We start from the raw sequence: 18,743 nt of genomic DNA on the forward strand, positions 1-18,743 counted from the left end.
TAGAAGCAACAACTAAGGATGTGATACCACAAAAAGTGATTTATTTAATCATAATTATCTATTAATATTTTAAACAACATATTTACAGACTCGTTACATTTCTGCGTTACATGCAATTACAAGCATGAATAGTCTTTCAATCAGTTAAATACTTTCATCTTTCTCCTTTCCATCCACAAGTTCTTTACATTGAATCTCCTTTTAAAAGTAGAGAAATGTAATCTTCTTAATCATTTTCAGCGGTTTTCCAAGGACTGTCGTCAAACGGAACATATATTGAACTCTAAACCAATCAGCATGTGACTTGTAGCATCAGTGAAAAAGGCGGGAAAAAACCAAACCGACAGCGGTCAAAGGCACTGCACGCGCGCAGTTCCCGCCAAAAACTGCAGATTTTTTTCCAGAGCCCGCGCGCAAACGGATCGTGACCTTTGGGAACGAAATTCCTAAAGCAGCCGTTTAATAACGTCTCATTTCTTTTGGAAATACTCCTTTCTTTCAAGTTCTAAGTTAAAAAAAGTCACCGAAAATTAAGCGCCACAAATGCATAGAAAGTGTTATCTACATACTTTATCGCCTAATAACTTGGTTTACCACTGCTGCGGCCTTTACTAACATTTTCTCACGGACGTCTGGCATATTTTCGCTTCAAGCTCGGACAACATAGGAGTCAAGGAACAACCAAAAGTGTTGTAACCGATCAAAAACGCTGGAGAAAACATAAAAGTTATGGCAAGCGCGGGAAATCGGGCAAAGAGGAAGTCTGGTCACTTCTTCGAGTTCAAGCAAATTCCAAGTTTGTTCTGAGCATGTTGCAAGTTTGTTCTGAACATGTTCCGAGATTGTTCAAGTGTATCACGACGCAAATGGCAAAAACAACAACAACAAAATTCCCAAAGTCATTGGAAAAACCGCATTACATATGATTACTAAGGTTCTTCAAATACTCTAGAGACCACTTACTTCATTCCTTTTTCAACCAACCAGTTATAAACAAGGGTTTCTAACATGGCTGAAAAAGTCTCCTGCCCTACTAAGGGCCTGTTTACAAGGAGAGGTTACCCTAGCAAGCGGGTTACCCTTGCACTCACACATTTCCTCTTTTTTTCCTTCGTCGTGTTTACAAGGCAGCCAGGGTTAGTCGGGTAGGCGGGTTACCCTATCTGCGTGCTAGGGTTAGCCTGGCAGGCGGGTTAACTTTCTACTTGTTTCCAGACTCTTTGATTACTACCGCGCATTAAGTTGTCCCGGGTTGTAGGGTTACCCTGCCCGTGAAATTTTGCTTCTAAACTCGGCTATCTTTTGCCCTCCGGCTAGGGTTAACCCGCTTGCTAGGGTAACACTCCCTCCTTGTAAACAGGCCCTAAAAATCTTAGCTAAACTTCATAAACTAACGCTAAAAAAGGTTACAATTAAATTATCTCTTGTTAATCTCTTATAATCTTCCACAAAATGAGAATGGCGCCTCTAACTAGCCTTGTTTTATCTAATTTACAGACAAATGAATCTGTGCTTCGCGACCGGCGAAGAAAGAAGGCCTTACTGATCACTGAAAGGACAAGGGCCTTCTTGTCAGCTAAGCTAAGTGCTACTTTTCCGCTGGAAAACATAAGAAAATGTTTAGTCTCCCCAAACAAACTAAACTGCTCTTCCGTTCTCTTCCCTGGCAGACGATTTTCCTGGTAGCCAGAATTTTATACAATCGACTCCTCCAAATCGTATTCTACTACTGTTTTTTTTGATCGCATTCGTACGATAAATGCCTCGTTTTAATCCATCATTGAAAAGCTCAGTATGCAACACAACCTTTCCTGGTGAAGCAAAGTTTGAAGGATTTTTTTGGTCAAAAACGTTACTCATTCTCTTAAACGTCCTTACAACCTAGCACAGCAAAGGAGATATTCCTCGTAAACTCAGAGGAAACACAGAGCTTTGTGGTTCGAATCTTAGCACACGATAAGCAAACAGTTGAATGATGGTCAGCGTAATTTTAGATGCACTTGCATCATTGCTTGTTCTGTAAGTAACTCGTTATAACAAGCAATGAAGTTATGTTGACTGGTACAATGAATGAGTTGCCAGTAATCGGATACCCGTGTTTGCGCAAAGAACTCTGGGATCGTCAGAGGGCAAACATTGTAAGTCGCTAGAAGGAAATGTATGGCGAAAAGTTGTTTCGACGCCCAAAAACATGGTTTTGGGGAGAGATCAACGCTTTTCCGCCGTTGTTTTAACGCAAATGAATTTTGGCAATGTTGATACGTGGAAAATGTATGTTGCCGTTTGAATAACCGTGAAATAAGTAATCAAATTTACCGATAAACTCCCTTTTGCTTGCGTGAGGTTTATTGTGAAATATATTGAAGAGAATATTGAAAATTTCAATACACGCCTGATCTCGAGAGGCTACCCGGAGCAAATGGTAGAAAAGACCCTCCGAGAAGTTAAATATAAAGACAGAAAAGAAGCTCTAAAACAGAAATCGAAAATTGCAGAAGGAACTACTGCCCTTTGTGTCAGGCAATTTCACTCAACCGTCAATACCAAACTTTGGAAAGCATAATCACGCACAAATGGCACTTTTAAATACAAATACTCAGAGATATATTCAAGGAGCCACCCTCGATCTGTTATAGAAAAGGAAACTCACTGAAATACGTGCTTTTAGAAGCAAAACAAAGGCTTTGAGCAACACAGTAGCCACACAGCATGAGTCGCGCGGACTCATTTGTCATTAAATCAACCCCAGACAGTACAATGATCGCCACCGGGCTTATTTCCAGTATTATTAGCTTTCAAATAAGCAAAAAGTAGCCTGTACACGACTTAAAAGACTTTACTGGGTTATTTCCTCTCGATTTATACCTAATTAATTTTGTAATATTTTCAGACCATTACGCGATGTAAATTTCACACTAAACCTCACGCAAGCAACGGTGTTTATCGGTAGATTTTGTCGCATATTTCACGGTTATTCAAACAAAAACTTACGTATTCCACATATCAACATTGTCCAAATCCATTCGCGTTAAAAACGATGGCGAAAAAGCGTCGATCTCTCTCAAAAATCGTTTTCTTGTACCTCGAAACAACTTTTCGCCATACATTTCCTTCTAGGGACTAGCGATGTTTGCCCCCTGACGATCCCAGAGTTCTTCGCGCAAACATGGGTATCCGATTACTGGCAACTCATTCATTTCATCCCTTCTTCGACCCTGGAATAGTAAATCGCTTGCATTAATTTATTTCTCAATTTTCCCTTAGGTGGAAGAAATTTTTTCTGTCACTGAAATTGTTAGAGCATGAATATTTAGCTGAAGGTCAAATCCTTTTTGATACCACAGACGCTGACGTGTTTATGACGGGCTCATGGGTTCGGCTCCTACACTTGTTGCCCTCACCCTACCCCCCTGGAAGCAGGCTTGATTGTTTCGCGTTGATACACCGAGAGGGCTTGTGCAAGAAAATCGCCTTGTTGGTGATGAACTGAAAAAGTAACAAAAAGAGCTGATTAATATCGATAAAAAAAAAACAAGTATTTTTTTTTTTAATAGTTGAGTCTGCATACGAGCCAAGTTGCCCATCAGGCCGGCGCTTATCTCAGGTTTCTGTAGCATGAAGTGACTAGGAGTATTTCTACCCCACCCTGTACGGGATGCTGGTCCATCGCAGGGTTACCCCCAGCATTAAATTCGCCGGTACCCATTCATACACCTGGGTGGAGAGAGGCACTGTGAGAGGAAAGTGTCCCACCCCAGAATACAACACAATGTGTCCAACCAGGGCTTGAACCCGGACCGCTCGATCCGGAGACGAGCGCACTAACCATGAGAAGACCCGTGACCGCAACTCTCACTAAGGTTTTTTTTTTTTTTTTAAACACATCCCTAAATGTTGGAAACTTACGTGGATACCGAACGTCTTATGGTTCCGCCTGCTCGTTTCGGTGTTTTGTTCATTGAAAACGCTCGGCTGACCTTTCTTGTTGTCCTTTTCGCCACCCTGTGTTGATGGCAACGAAAACAAACAGTGTATTACGACTTAGAATAAACTTACAATTGATTATATCCACGACTGAAGGAAAAAAGAAACCACTTGATAGTACAGAGACGCACGTCGAGATCATATTGTTCGAAATTTCACCAAAAAGCCGAGAGTTTCACATTCGTAATACAGGGTTCATACATTTTTTTTCTTTACTGTACTTTGTCTCGCCCGACAAACCACGGATAGAGATGGAAAATAGCTAACGAGCAATGTTCGAGGCCTAACTGTTTACCTGACAGCTCTACTGAGAGTTCCGTTTGACATATCGCTTTTTGACAACATCAGTTCCTGTGGGTCAACTGTGGTCAGAAAATTCTCCTGTAAAGCAATAATATGGTAGTTAAGTTTCATGATACGTGATCCAAGACAATTTAGCGCAGGATGGGAGTGGTAGGTAAGGTTTAGTGTCCAGGTCTTACCTTGTCTGCAGTGCAAGTGGTATTAGCTAGTTCCGTAGTGAGGTTTTGAAGCCATTCTGATTTGTTCATATCTTCCCCTACCAGTCTGAACATCAGAAGCGTCTCTTTCATTTCCTGAGGGCAGCGATAGATGATTCCAAACAGATTTTGACAATCTAGGAAAGAAAAAACAAGACACAACACAAATATTTTAATGTGAAAAGCAGAGCTATCGACGATGGAGACTTAGAGATATACAGTCGGTGTACATGTAAGTTGTATAGTTGCCAATAATCAACGAAAAAGACAACAAAAACAAAATATTCTTGATTGCTGTGACGGAAAAGGCTCTGGAATCAAATAATCTCACGCCGATAAATTGTACTTGCCGTTTCTGCATCTCTGATTCACTGGGAAGTTTGGAAAATAAACAAAAAGACGTGAATAACTTGGTAAGGTAAGTTTTATTTAACTCTCGTGGTGCACTTCTTACCATCATTATCCCGGATGTCCACCACGCGTCTGACATGTGCCAGTGGCATGAACTTCACGTGTTTGTAGGCCTTTTGCGGCGTGCGCCCTGCCGGGCTTTTCATGGGGAGCGGTACGTTGTTCATCACTTTCAAGCCTCGCCGTTTTGTCACCTGCAAGTAACACAATATTACAGCGCTCATCTCCGAGAACTGGCTGGCCAGCGGTCCTCAGAAAGACTGTCACTAAGCACCGTGTCGTAAGCTAATAGCGGTAGCGAATAGGGTTACGTGAAAACTCTTGGAGTACTCGTGCTATTTTAGATTGGTAAGCACTAGTAACAAAGAATCGAAAACTCTTCGGGAACTTAGGAAACCGTCGATTGTTCCCGAGTATAAGCTTTTTACTTCTCTACACTCCCGATGTTTTAAAACTTACCTCCAGACTATCATTAAAGAGGAATATAGTCACAGCTTCTCCTTTACCACAGATCGTGTCGCTCAGTTCAAACGTGTCGGCTTTGGACACGTAAACACGGTGTGAAGACAGTACGTATGCCTGTGAAAAGGAACATAAGAATGAAACGCAAAATAAGACATGAAAAGCGTTTAAACCACAACAGACCAAGGATAAACATCTCAAAAAATGAAAATTAGTCATACTCACAGGGCAGCCATCGACGTCTCGGAGGATTTCAAACATTTGGACTTGACCTTCTGTCTTTCGTTTGTCTTCGTTGATATGGCTAGAGAGAGGAAAAGGTAAAGACTCATTAAGTACGATCACAAAGGTATGATATATAAAGCGGAGCAGATATCGAGCATTTGCTAAATTAATAACAGTTTTTGGCGAAGGAAAAGGTTGGAAAAGGTGTGTTGGATTCAGGGTCAGAATTAGATAAGTGTGGAATATTACCAATATTAGATACAGTCTGTAGCACTGTTAAGCATTAAACACCTCCCCCTTAAAACGTTTAAAAACAAAGTCAAGCTAAACATTTTACAGTCTTACTGTTCATGAGTTTTCAACTGGTATTTGTTTATTTATTTTATTTGTTTATTTATTTTATTTATTTATTTATATTTATTTATCTATTTATTTATTTACTTCTTCTTTTCGTCTCTTTTTTATTGACTAATTAATTGCTTTCAGCAAGCCTTAGTGCCAACCTACCTCCTGTACTTAAACATTACTTAGTTTTACTCAGCTCGATTAGCTTTATAGCTATCCTGAGTAAACATTACCTCTTTTCTGTATTAATATATTATATTGTAAAGTTTAACTTTTTTTTTCTATTTGGTAATAAAGCTTGTTGTTGTTGTTGTTAAATTTTACAGGAATTTGGGCAAAATGTGTAAACGCGAGCGTCAGTCACGTATTCCCAATTTGCTCCTTCTGCAACACATTGCGATCCATTTTCATTCTCGACATGTTTAGTCCTCAGGATTGATTTCAGTCACTTGTCGAGTGCTGTTCTTCATTATTAATCCATTACTACTGGGTTTTCTGATTTGGGGAATTAATTGTGCGTATAGAGGAATCGTCTCGGTGGAGGTAGTTCTGAAAAGAACTGTTAGGCGAACTTTTTTTTCACAGTCAAATGAAAAATACTTGCCTGTCGATGGTGTCTTAAGTCTGGTCAGTTGAAAGTGATTGGTCAGTTCGGCCGTGATGGTATTGGCTGAAAGACCCGTGTAAAGGTTGCCAGATACTCATTGGTCAGTTTCGATCCATCTATTGTTGGTCAATTACGTCGTTCTGTTTGAGGTCCGTCCGTCGGGTTTGTTTCTGTCGTAAATAAGCTGTTTATATGGTGTTGGTAGTTGTTGGCATCTGTGAGACGCTTTTGCTCTTTAGTTGGTGTAACCGCTTTCCAGAGTCAGTCGTTGAAAAATAGTTCGTGCTGATACTCCTGGGTTCAAACCATTTACTGTGCTATGAAATTATGATTTGAGCTTCTCTGAATCACGTTTAAAGGAGCTGGTCAACGTTCTTTTGTTCGAGGTACATTTTCGAGGATAGCGGTATTCTTAGACTGCGAGCAGTCTCTCTTTAACTCGAAAATCCGTGGGGAAGAACGCAAAGAAGAGCTCAACAGAAGTGAGCGGTCGTTTTTGCGTTCTTCCCCACGTATTTTCGAGCAAAAGAGAGACTGCCCGCAGTCTACAGTATTCTATAGGATTCCTATTTCTACAATTACATCTAATAACAGCCTTACGTCGTAACGTTCTTGAGTGAGTCCACTGCCTTGCCAAGGGCTGAGTGATCGGGGTTCTTCTTGTCTGTGTGTTTCAGAAGATCTGAGGAACCAGAATCCCAGTCAATTTTTCTGAACTGACTAAAATCACTTAAATTGATTAATTCCAAGCCACAACGTTTGATAGCAACGTGCAAACATGAAACATCAAATCGAAGGATAAATGGGAAAAAATTAACTGATCAATCGCTTCAGTCGTTTCCAAAAAGGACTAAGATGCAAAGACGATCATATTGAAAGACTATCGAGGCGTCACAATGGAGACGATCCCGTTCGGGATGGGTGGTAGGGACAGTCACAAGCGTTTTTAAAATGAAAACCACTCGTGGTTCGTGGGGATCTGTAAAACATTTAAGCAAGTTGAAAGACGTTGGGTTGTGTTTTACGTTTACCCACCAAGTTTGGCTCAGTGTTTGCTGGGCTGTAATTTAATCAGTTCTGTTTACCTGAAAGAAGTAAATTCATGCTTGGCAGTCTTTGAACCGGTCTGATGAGAAGTTCAGCCAAGGTCTGTCGCCCGCATTCCGGTCTGCTAAGACATGCCTGGTAAAACAAGTTACACAACAAATAAACAGTCAATCAGCCCGCGTTGCGGACGGAAATTTCCTTGTAAATAACCGGTGGCGTCTCCGACATATGGGAGTTAACAAATTGACGTCAGTTTTTCATGTGTCTGTCTTGTTATTGACAATGAATTTCGCAATAACATTGTCAAAGTAGCTGTAGATCCGTGAGGCGATAGCCGAGTGGTTCCGCAGACTACTTTGACAATGTTATGACGAAATTCATTGTTGAACTTCTCTGCTCTCGCTCGCTGACGCATTGTGTCTTATAAATTCATGTCTGTGTCTGTCCGCTTATTGAAAATGAAAATTAGCCAATGAGCGCGCGAGAATTTCTGCAGTTATCGTAAAATGTCGTTCACTTGATGCTGGCTTACAGTTATGAGAACGACGGGTAGTCTATGGGCAGGCTCATTGGTGAGGACAGCGTTCTTTACCTTCAAAAAGGCGTGAAATCTTGGAACATCTCGATCACACCTCGCCACGGTTTCTTTCGTCATCTCAAAGTAGTTCACGAACGGTGGATAAACTTTAACCATATCTTCAGCCTGAGGAAATCAAAACCAAACAGAGCGGTTCTCTAAAACTGGCAAGTCTGATACTAAAGTATTTAGCAATCGCACACAGAACCAACAACCATAGTAAAGAGTTTTCTTTCATTGTCACTTGCGCGGTCAAGTCAGTCTGCCCCGTGAGAGGGAGGTCTTAGGTTTGACCCGAGGAATTCCCTATTGATGACGTTGTTACTTACGCGCGAAAATTCAAAATCGAGCGGGCAACCAATCAGAGAGATAACAGAGAGCTGCGCCAAGCAGTGTGGCATTTTTCTGACCGAATCTCAGACTCTATCGGAAATGGAATTGGGGGGAGGGGGGGAAGGGGGGAGGGGGGAGGAGGAGGGGGCAGGAGGAGGAGGGGGAATGGGAATCAAGCGGGCGAAAGAAAAGGGTAGGGAGGATAGTTTACCAATGGCTTTTCTTGTAAAGTAATCGCTTACGTGGTTAATAATGATGTTCCCGATACATTTGTCCTCTTTCCATTCATTCACGAGCACTTCAAGTTCATTCTGCGAAGAAGAGAATATGTGCAATACTCACAAATAAAACAAGTTACTCACATCATAGACCTTACATCATAAGAAAAATACTGCGGTAAGTAACCAAAAAATTAAAAAGCAAGGCTGACAGAGATGCCTTCGAGTGGCAAAAATCTTTTAAAAATTTCCTGATAACTCCTAGGGATTCATCTTCAAGAGCATTAATTAATTAATTAAAATACTTCTACGGTTAACACGGAACATACATGCAAATACTGGCTTCTCTCTGACCTTGTTGAACGCTCCCTGGATTTCTCGCGGAATAAAACCTTTATAAAATATCAAATCCTGTTAAAAACCTCAATTACATGTCCAGTCAATTTTGCTTCAGTTCCTAAACGTTCCTGTCATTTTCGATCGAATCATTCTATTAAATTTTTGTTTAGTTTTCTACGAACTATAAACGGTCTTTTAAACTGCGCAACACACAACAAACAAAACCGCGAGTTTTCTTCTAATTCGCTGTTGCGGGATATCTCACCATGATTTTATTGTGAACCTCCAAAATGCCTGGTAAACGACCAAAGATCGTCTTGATGTCCTCAGCAGAAATGATTGATCCACCCCGCGGTTCCTTTTCAAGTGGCTCTTTGAAAACCTAAATGAAATAAGGCGCTCGAGAAATCAGAAATAAAACATGAATTAAGTTTAACAGGCGCTATCACACGATGAAATTTCCCTGGCAATTTACAGCGGACACTAGTCGCATGAGAAACTTCCTTGACCAAGTGCCACGTACCTGAAATGAACAAGCCTCGGAAAGGTTTTGTCGTAGCAAGCCCTTCACGAAGTAGAGTGAAATTCTGAATTTAGACGTTTTTATAACGCCGGCTGTGACAATGAGCATTGTAATAATTTTTGTATGCTTTGCCCAGTCGCTGTCCAAACCAACTTTAACAAAGCCCCTTTAACAAAGTTGGGTCACACCTTTCCTTAAGCCACGCCTTTTTAAAATCACTAGCTGCGGGTGAAAGTATACAAAAATCCAAACCTATGACATTTTATCTTAAAATGACCCGTTTAGCAAGCCGCAGCCATTTTGATACCTTGAGGATGTTTGTAAGAATCTCCACGTAGTTCCTTTCTGTCTGTAGAAGTTCCATGGCCACTTGCTGCCGTGAAGTCAGAGGTTTTGGGGGACCTGGGATGGGTGTGCTGAGCGGGGAGATGGTACCGCTTGGGGTCTCTGTAGAGGGACGATACAAAAGGAAACAGAGCTGTATTGCGAGTTCATTATACACTGCTGGTGCAAACAGTTATTCACATATCGGAAAGATGGTTGTATAGACATGTAGGAGACATCGGTCAATTATCATTTACGTTCGTCAACGGTTGAGCAAATGGTAAGCAAAAATGCCGCATGGTAAGCTCCGTTTGGATTGGCCATTTACTATTTACCCAAAATACCCAAGTTACCGAAAGAGACAAAAGACGAGTTCGACCTGATCATTATTCCAACATGATGGTGGAGAATTGCAAATAGTAAGCACATTTTTCACTCGGATATTTTGGCTGAAAATTTTGGACTCCCTTCACAGGGGTTGCGTTTATTTCGGAAATTTTTCGGTTGGTCGAGCCAAAATTGTCTTATCATTTACATTCTGATCGAAATTTCCGGAATTTTTGGGTAAATTGTAAACAACCGTTTAAGCTTTAGTTTGACTGATGAGATTTAATAGAAGCCAAAAGGTTAATAAAGGAGCCCTACAAATTGAATTCTCTATTTCCCAATTGCCGTAATTCACGCTGTTTGCCCCCCAAATTTTGCATAAACTATTGTTGTGAAATGCTCTTGGGAATATGCGGACCTCCCAAAAGCATTTCACAACAATATTTTATGCAAATTTGGGGGGCAAACAGCGTGAATTATGGGCAATTAGAAAATAGAGAATGTAGTAAGGGACAGAAGTTGGTAAAGCGTGTTACCTTTGGGCGTGGCAGGTGACACTAAGGTGTTGTCCAGAAGAGAAGCGGAAACAGACAACAGGTCGCCACTCTTACGCTTTGTACGGAACAGAGGGGACTCTGGGGAGAGCAAGTCACTGAGGTCTGAGTCCTTGAGTTTGCGGCGTTTCCTCTTTCGACTGCCAACTGGTGTGATTTGCTGGGAGGTGGTCACAGAGGGGTCCTGGTAATAGATACAACAGGACAATAACCTATCAAATGACACTTCCAGGTGAAACAGCTTCATAGTTCAGTGTATGTGTGGGTGCAATCAAATCGCTGTCAACAGGACGGTTTTAGCATTTCAGGGTTGCTTTTAAATGCTCCCTGGTCAAAGTTACAAAGTTACAACTTGCTAAGACCACAACTAAGGGTCAGATTTGAGGAAATGTTCTTTAAACAGCATAATTGCTCCTCTTTGAAACTTTTCTCCAAAAGTCAACACTCAAGTCAGTAAAGCAACTTAACATACATGTACAAGGTAGCTCAAGCTCATCTGAGGATGAAACTTTTCTTGTAGAAATGAATTTGCGATTTTAAAGAAAAATAAATTTTGTCACTTGTGGGAGTAACCAATGTTTTTGAAGTAATGTTCAATTACTCTCTCTGTCTGTCTGTCTGTCTGCCTGTCTGTCGGTTAGTACTCACCATAGCAATGAAGTGATAAAATGACTCATCTGCACATGCATCCATGTGAATACTGGCCCAGAACCACTGCAAGTCAAATAAGACCACAAGCTTAAGAATCAAATAAATTGTTTTTCTCGTGCACTCGCTAATTATAAATATAAAATTACCAAAGATGTATCATAAGAGTTACTAACATGAATGTGTCAGTTTACAAATTTTTGTATACAAAGTTGAAGGGCGTGTCTTCGTATGTCCATACATGTACTGAAGTCTTCCAGAGAAGTGAGGGTTCTCAGGTCAAAAACCCTACAAGGTAAACTTCATGACCCAGCAAATTAATATAATTTGGTGGGAGCAGTGGGAATTGACCCATTCGAATTCCTTGTCGACACCCTGCCTTGAAATTTTCTTCTCCCATCCCATGAGTACTCATAACAACAAGATCAACATTTACTATTCGGTAGTCAGGATTGACAAAATTAGCTGACTACTGGCAAAATCGTCATCTGCCTCGTGGTCTCAGCTGTCTACTTTGCTGGGATATTTACTGCATTCTTGAGAAAATGGTGGCAAACCAGCTACCTACTCCATCAACAACATAATAGCCACCTTAAGTTCAAAACTTTCTCACAATCCTGGTGGTTTTTTTTTTCTCAACAGCAGTTGCAGTTCTAGAGTTCAACACACATAGACATACCTCCTGCTTAACAACTTGACAATGAGACTGGTCCACTAAACCACTTGGTAGCTCTGTGACACTGTCTTCCACAACAAGATGTGTACAGCGACCATCACTGGCTTCCACGGGCACCCCACCTAAAAGGCAATGTTGTCAAAATAATTGCATAATGGCTCTGTGGAGTGTGCATCAAGAAAACCAATTACCAACCATCTTGAGGTAAGTTTTCTTATAAAGAAGTTCATTTCAAAATGTTTTGCCAGTCTGTGAAAACCCGTTGCTCTCTGACCTTCTGAAAACGTTCACGAAACCCTTGCACTAGCCCCAGGTCATGAGACATAGCTTTCTTTACATGCTGTTAACAATTTTATTTCTGCCAATTGTCACAAAATCCACCTATAAACAAGTCTACAACGTGTTCCAGAGAAACAAGATGGGGTCTGCAGAAGTATGTCTCCCTAGACCTGAAGGGAGGTTTTTGCATCTAAGTTGCTAGCAAAGAGGTATTAAAATTGCCTTATCTTTTACAGGGAATGTATTAGAACTGAGCAGGAGTTATTAGTACCTTGCTGCTCTGTGGATTCTTCCATGTGTTTTTTCTCGTCATCAGAAAATCCATGGAAACTGAGAAAACATCTATGAAATGGCATCATCTTGAATTTTTCCTGTGACAAATTAAACAAGTCAACATTGTCTGCGTGGCAGCCTAATGGTCTTTGCCGCGACTTGAGATCAAGGGTGGAAATTTCTGGAAGATTAAGACCTACTTACAAGATGCTGGCAACAGGCAGACTGCTCAAGATTCTAAAGTGTGCTGAAATATTTGCTATAGTGGACTGCTCATGCACAAGAATCTGCAGCTGACTGCAAATTGAGACCAATCTGATCACTTCTGATCTGTTGGCTTTTCTTTAACTATCAGAGGAAAAAACTTACCATTCCATCATCCATTGCGTTTGCTCCACTACAAAAGAAAATTAACAATTTTTTTTAAAAGTAATATTCCCAACAGCGTTCCTACACATTATTTTAAATGTATGCAGAATTCAAGACCTATTTTGTACATTTTCCAATCATTATATCAAGTAATTTTCTTTTTCCAGAGTCAAACAACAAGTAGATTTCCTCAAAATGTAACCAAAATATAATTAATAACCGTGCATGTATTGTAACCTGCATTGTGAACCTACAGCCCTCATGGTGCAATGTGGACACACATGTACCTGGGTAACATGGGGAGAGTCCTCCAGATTCTACCATTGAACATTTTGACCAAGGCAAATTTGAAATTTGACTAGCTGGCAAACTTGCTGCAGCTTGGCAAAAACATAAACTCCACATGTCCTTCCAATTTTCAGATGTGATCTTTATTTTCTAGACTCTGGCAGGCCTCGAAAAACTGTTTGCAAATTTACCATTTAATATTCCAGACACCGTACAAACCCTGTGCATCTGTGAGAGAACTGAAGTGTCTCAGTTTGTGCTCAAGAGTTCTTTCCTCACGAGAAACTGTAAAAGACAATCGGGCTGCTTAAACTTCTAATCCTCCATTCGTAAGAAAAACGATGGCAACTGGTAATTAACAAATAACCCATGCTTCTAAGGGCACGGAAACCTTCCAAATACTTATAAAAACAGACAGAAAAGTTCCAAAATCTTCAAACCTAGCATACACCACGTCATTGATACTGTATGGCTTTCCTTGGGCCCAATTGGTTGTGTTAGGTTTGCAAGCTACCATCAGTAGTAAAATGTTCAGCTGCTACATGTATCTTTTCTCCTCTGGAGGACTGCAACCCATGGATGTCATATCAAAGCTACATCTAGTTTTACGTTAACGTAGGCTCCTAGTAGAGTCACCTAATAATTGCATATAACTGGGACTTTATGGCCATTTCACTTTGGTATTGAACATTCAAAAAACATTTTTACTCACATCTCATGTCGTCTTTCCCAGCACTTTGCAACCCATTGTTCTGTCATAATGGTAGTTCCAAGACTCACTGCAGCCTGAGGGTTAATGCACAAGTAAATGATTGTTCAATTTGAAACTTTAAATTCTTAAGCAGTCTGTTGAAACATTTATTAGTGGTAAGTCTTTGTCTATCTTCCAGGATGGAAGATATTGTTTTATTATATGGCAAGGTCTGCAAGTAGGCAAGATAAATCAAATGCTGTGCTGTACTTCAGGCTTCTCAAGCCACCAGCAGGCAAGATGCAGTATCTTGCCCACTTGAGGTTACCTACTGTCCTGCAAGAAAAGCATTTTCTTCATGACAAACAATAAATGCTCTAATGACCTAGAGCTTGTATGGTCAAAATGGTTGGATGTTCAGGGCTGTCATTAAATTTCCAGACACCTGTTGCCTCGATCTTCATTCCAACAAGCTTGTTACAATGTGGCTGAATTGTATCAACAAGAGACAATTTCAGCTGTAACACCAAGGGCTCATCAAACATACTCAGTCGTAACAGGTGTTGCGGTTTATGGCCATTAATGATGGCTCTGGATTTTAGCCTTGTTATTTTCAATTTTTGTCTGTTTATGGACCATGATGCAGTTGAGGTCCACAAACATTAAAAAAAAATAACTTTGGCAATATCCAGCCATTTCAACCTCACGCTTCATCAAGAACCCATCTGTATGCAGTGTACCACATACTTACTCTGTACTTCTGCCCATGTATTGAGTTGGCAACAAGCTGTGTCACCCTTCCACTGAATTCTCGTCGTATACTACCACCCATATGATGAACTAGATTACAAAGTCGTCCAAGTTCTTCTTTCTTTCGAAATCCAGTAAAACATATGATAAGATTACTCATCACTGAACAGTAAAGAGGTCTGGAATTGTACGGTAAAGGCTGTCCTTGCTTAGCGCACGAATGCACTATCGGAGGTCCAATGATTCTTTGCTCCTCCTTGCGTAAAAGCTCAAAGTCTTCCCCTTCAAATGGGTCACATACAAAGACTAGTTCAATGTTATCTGTTACTGCTTGTAATGATTCTTTGACATTATCTGATATGGTTACAGGAACATTAAGAGCCTACAGGAAAAGAGGAAAGAAAAGGATATCAGATCTTAAACAACAACAAGTTACTGTCATATCTGTGTAGCATAAAATGTTTCTAAAGCATACTGTAGTTCTCATGTCAGTAACATGACAGGGTGAGAAGGATAACTATAACCTTACATTGAGGCTGCAGTCACTATGGGCCTATTTCTTTAGGGGCCATGGTCTAAGTTTTGGTGCAGTACATTGGGCTTGAAATTAGAAGGATAAGGGGTGTGATTTTTCAGCTAAGACACATTGTACTTTACTAATATATACCGTAGATATATAAACAACAAAGCATATAGATTGCTGAACTGGTAGGTTACCACATGTAACTGCAATGCTGGGAGCAGCATTAAACTTGAAAATTATACAAATGGGGCATTCCATATTTTTATTCCCCCTACCCCCTATGGAGGGCAACAGAGCCAGTCATAAAACCGTCCAACAGATTTTTAATCCCTTCGATCCAAACTTCAAAGGTGCCAACAACGAAAAACTAGGCTGTCGGAATCTGTCCTCCATAGGGGAGAGAGGTGGGGGAGTGGAGAGATGCAAGAAGAAAAATTTAATTGAATGTCTCAATATACAGTTTAACAGTTCAACCCCTTCTAGTCCTAGAGGGGGGAGCAATACGCCTATAGACACTTCAAGGCTCCTTTCAGATGTGTAGCCTATTGAACTAGACTGTTCCAACAAAATGTACTAACTGTAATATTACCTCAATCGCTTGCATGAGTTCTTTATTTTCTCTATTTTCTTTTCCCACTACACAAAGTCGAGTTTCCATAGCGGAGCTGGAGCTGCTGCTTCCTAAAATTTGAGGTCAAACAATAAAATATAATATACACAATAAGCTTACGATATCAGGAAAAAGTTAAAACAACCAATTCGTTGTAAAACTTTGATGAGTTCTAAGCCAACGGCTTTAACTCCTTTTTTCCCTATGTCTTCAGATCATGTTATCTATCGATAGATGATGATATAATTTTCCAAACAATTTTTTCACAAAATTGCTTCGGTCCTCTGAGACATCTCTAAATATCTCTAAATGTCCTAGCTTGAATATCTCAGACAAGGTACTAAGCTAGCGAAGAAAGGAACCATACGAGCTCGCGCAACTATTTTTGTACTAAGATTTAATAATTATGTTCTGTCTTTACGCATATTTCCCGAGATCATGGCAGTTTCTAGAAATAACTTTCCTATAGACATTTAAATGGGAATGTTCAACTGTAGATGGAGGGATAATCCTTAGTTTACTCACTGTCAAACTGACAGCGAAATCTACAAACCCACCTTCACGTGAAGAATTCTGATGGTCGGACGAGTCCAGATTTCCCGAATTATCGGCATCCATTGCGCCTAAAAACGCCGTATTATCAAGGTAATTCTGCCTACACTTATTCTCTCAAATCCAGCGAAAAATCTTAAATAAATCGACGTAGTTTTCACAGAACTTTTAGCCTTCAATTGTTGCTGAACCCCAAAGAAATTTCCTTTTCAAAAATGGCGGTTGTACAACGGTTGAATAGGTCAATTCCATATTTGGAGGTTTTGCGCCGTGCTTACATTTCCTTGTCAGCGGTACTTTTACGCTTAGAATTCGTTGTGTAGTACCATATAGATTGTCCTCTAACTAAGAATATTTTGGTTGGTTCATTTTTCGGGCGCCATTATTTTTGGGGGGCTTTTTACCGAAGGTAATTTGCGTTTCAAGAATAGTCTTGAAGGCTAAATTTAGTTTATTTCGAAAGATTTTTGCAATGGTCTGAAAAGAATCGGGCTATCAAATATATTAATGAAAAAGAATATCATCTGATAATCTCTGGGTTGATGCCAATGAAAACCTCTAAATAAGCTTATTCGAGTAGACTCTCTCGGTCATGTACTCACTCACCATAGCGTCGAAAAGCGCCAGATGGGGCGATTGTAAAACAGTGTAGCACTGGAGTTGTGCCAAGGTGAGTTACGCGCGTGGATCGAGGACATCACGCACGACACGTACGGGTCTCGAATTTGCTTCTGTAAGAAGATGTATAGTTTCTGGCAATTGCTTATCTCTAGATCTTCTCTACAGATCTCGGATTAGATTCTTTCAAGGAGATTATTCTGCTTACAAGATAATTACTTTTAAATCTTCCAACATTGCACAAGAGTGTCGCCCATAAGTTTATAATTGTCTGTGTGGTTCGAAATCTTTGTTATTGCGGTTTTGTTGCGTGCGAAGAAACAAATAAACAGAAGAGCCTCGTCTGTCATGGAAAATGAATCACTATTTCACATGCTGGGAATAGTTCATCGACCAACCGTTATTTTAATGTCACATTTGTATTCAATCAATATTTTCATAAACATTAGTTTGGTTTCATATCCTGTTATGCACAATACATCATTGAAGGGAAACATGAATTAACATTAAAAATTCCGTCAGTTCAGGGGCGCGTTTAGCCTCTTGGACAGATTAAAAGTGTGCCTAAGTGAGCAGTTTTGTGCTTCAGACTTCCAAGTTTCACCAAGTTAAGTTTTTATGGTTCTCGTCCATCTGTTATGTTTTCGTGTCATCTAAACATCCTAGATTCAATTTCCAACTGCCTTTAGCCCGATTTTTTTTTTTTTCAGTTCTTCACCTCACCTCACCTCTCCCAGCAAGCCATCATCATGTTTCAAAAGAATCCGCCGCCATTCACAAAGCAAAGGATATAACAGATCAGTTGTTGCTGACGGATGTGTTTTTATTGTCGTGATTTCGTGACTCAGTGTTTGTGTCCAGTCAATGGAAGCGATAACCCTTTTGTTTAGTCTGAATTAACTGCGTGTTGAGTCTCTAAAAAACAGTGCAGGGAACAAAGACTGCCTAACCGTTGTCATCTGGATCTAATTAAAGCTCGAGAGACTCACTGATAAGTTAACTAACAACTACTTTTAGTGGGTTGGTTCGTTTTTTAAGAGAACAAGTCGCCTTTCGTTAAAAAGATTTCAAAGCTTCATCTGGTATTAATAGACAGATGCTTTTATCAGGGTAAAACGGTTAGCTTTTATACCTCTTCGATTTTGCAAATCAAAACAACTTAAGTCAATGAGAAGCGTTTCTATTTCAGAAGATTTACCGGAGATGAAAGATCTTGCGAACCTTTGCCCTCCTTCCAAAAATATAACGCTTCGATAAAAGAGCGGACACAGAAAACAAATATATTGCCCGGGGGGTAGATACAAAAATAACACTGAAACATTGATCATCGGTCGGAATCCTACCTGATCAAAGAACTGTTCTGTTCAATGTTTTGGCTAGAAATTTCTCGAGTTTTTTCAAAAAATACAGCCGTGAAAGCTGTTGTCTTTTGTCTTTCGAGTTTGTTAACGAGATATTGATTTTTTTCTCACGGATTGAAAAACCAATAAACAGTTGCTTGTTTATTCGAAAACAGGATGTGTGATTGAAAATCAATCAATCACACAGCAAATGCTGCCTGTAGTTTTTAAACTCCATAATATATCGGATGGATAGGCAGGGTCTTTCGCCCGTGTAAATCGATTTCTCTTTTAATTGCGGTAAACAGTTCCCGCATTAGAGACCCTCAGGCACGCCTGTTTTGCTTACT

At 40.2% G+C, this 18,743-nt stretch overlaps 1 protein-coding gene across 1 annotated transcript; it reads right to left on the reverse strand.

Annotated features, from left to right (window-relative positions):
- Nucleotides 1-21: 21 nt before the first annotated feature.
- LOC110047064 (protein ECT2-like) lies at nt 22-16,687 on the reverse strand. Its single transcript, XM_089293928.1, has 22 exons — nt 16,441-16,687; nt 15,863-15,954; nt 14,752-15,132; nt 14,022-14,095; nt 13,022-13,049; nt 12,651-12,750; nt 12,104-12,222; nt 11,425-11,490; nt 10,759-10,960; nt 9,879-10,018; nt 9,314-9,430; nt 8,734-8,802; nt 8,174-8,284; nt 7,620-7,716; nt 7,135-7,216; nt 5,583-5,661; nt 5,355-5,474; nt 4,939-5,089; nt 4,467-4,621; nt 4,280-4,365; nt 3,907-4,002; nt 22-3,486 (listed from the first exon to the last, which is right to left on the reverse strand). The coding sequence occupies exons 1-22, from the start codon at nt 16,499-16,501 to the stop codon at nt 3,357-3,359; spliced, it is 2,556 nt and encodes an 851-aa protein (XP_089150054.1). The 5' UTR covers nt 16,502-16,687; the 3' UTR covers nt 22-3,356.
- Between the last annotated feature and the right edge of the window lie 2,056 nt (nt 16,688-18,743).

The sequence above is a fragment of the Orbicella faveolata genome, unplaced genomic scaffold (genome assembly GCF_042242905.1).
Source record: "Orbicella faveolata isolate gen_17 unplaced genomic scaffold, um_ofav_v1 contig_25, whole genome shotgun sequence".
Lineage (NCBI taxonomy): Eukaryota > Metazoa > Cnidaria > Anthozoa > Scleractinia > Merulinidae > Orbicella > Orbicella faveolata.

Coding starts and splice junctions, on each gene's coding strand:
- LOC110047064 (XM_089293928.1), bottom strand. CDS start 16,501: ATGGATGCCGATAATTCGGGAAATCTGGACTCGTCCGACCATCAGAAT. Junction 5,090..5,354: donor TCTTTAATGATAGTCTGGAG/GTAAGTTTTAAA, acceptor TGTTACTTGCAG/GTGACAAAACGGCGAGGCTT. Junction 3,487..3,906: donor ATAAGACGTTCGGTATCCAC/GTAAGTTTCCAA, acceptor TTACTTTTTCAG/TTCATCACCAACAAGGCGAT.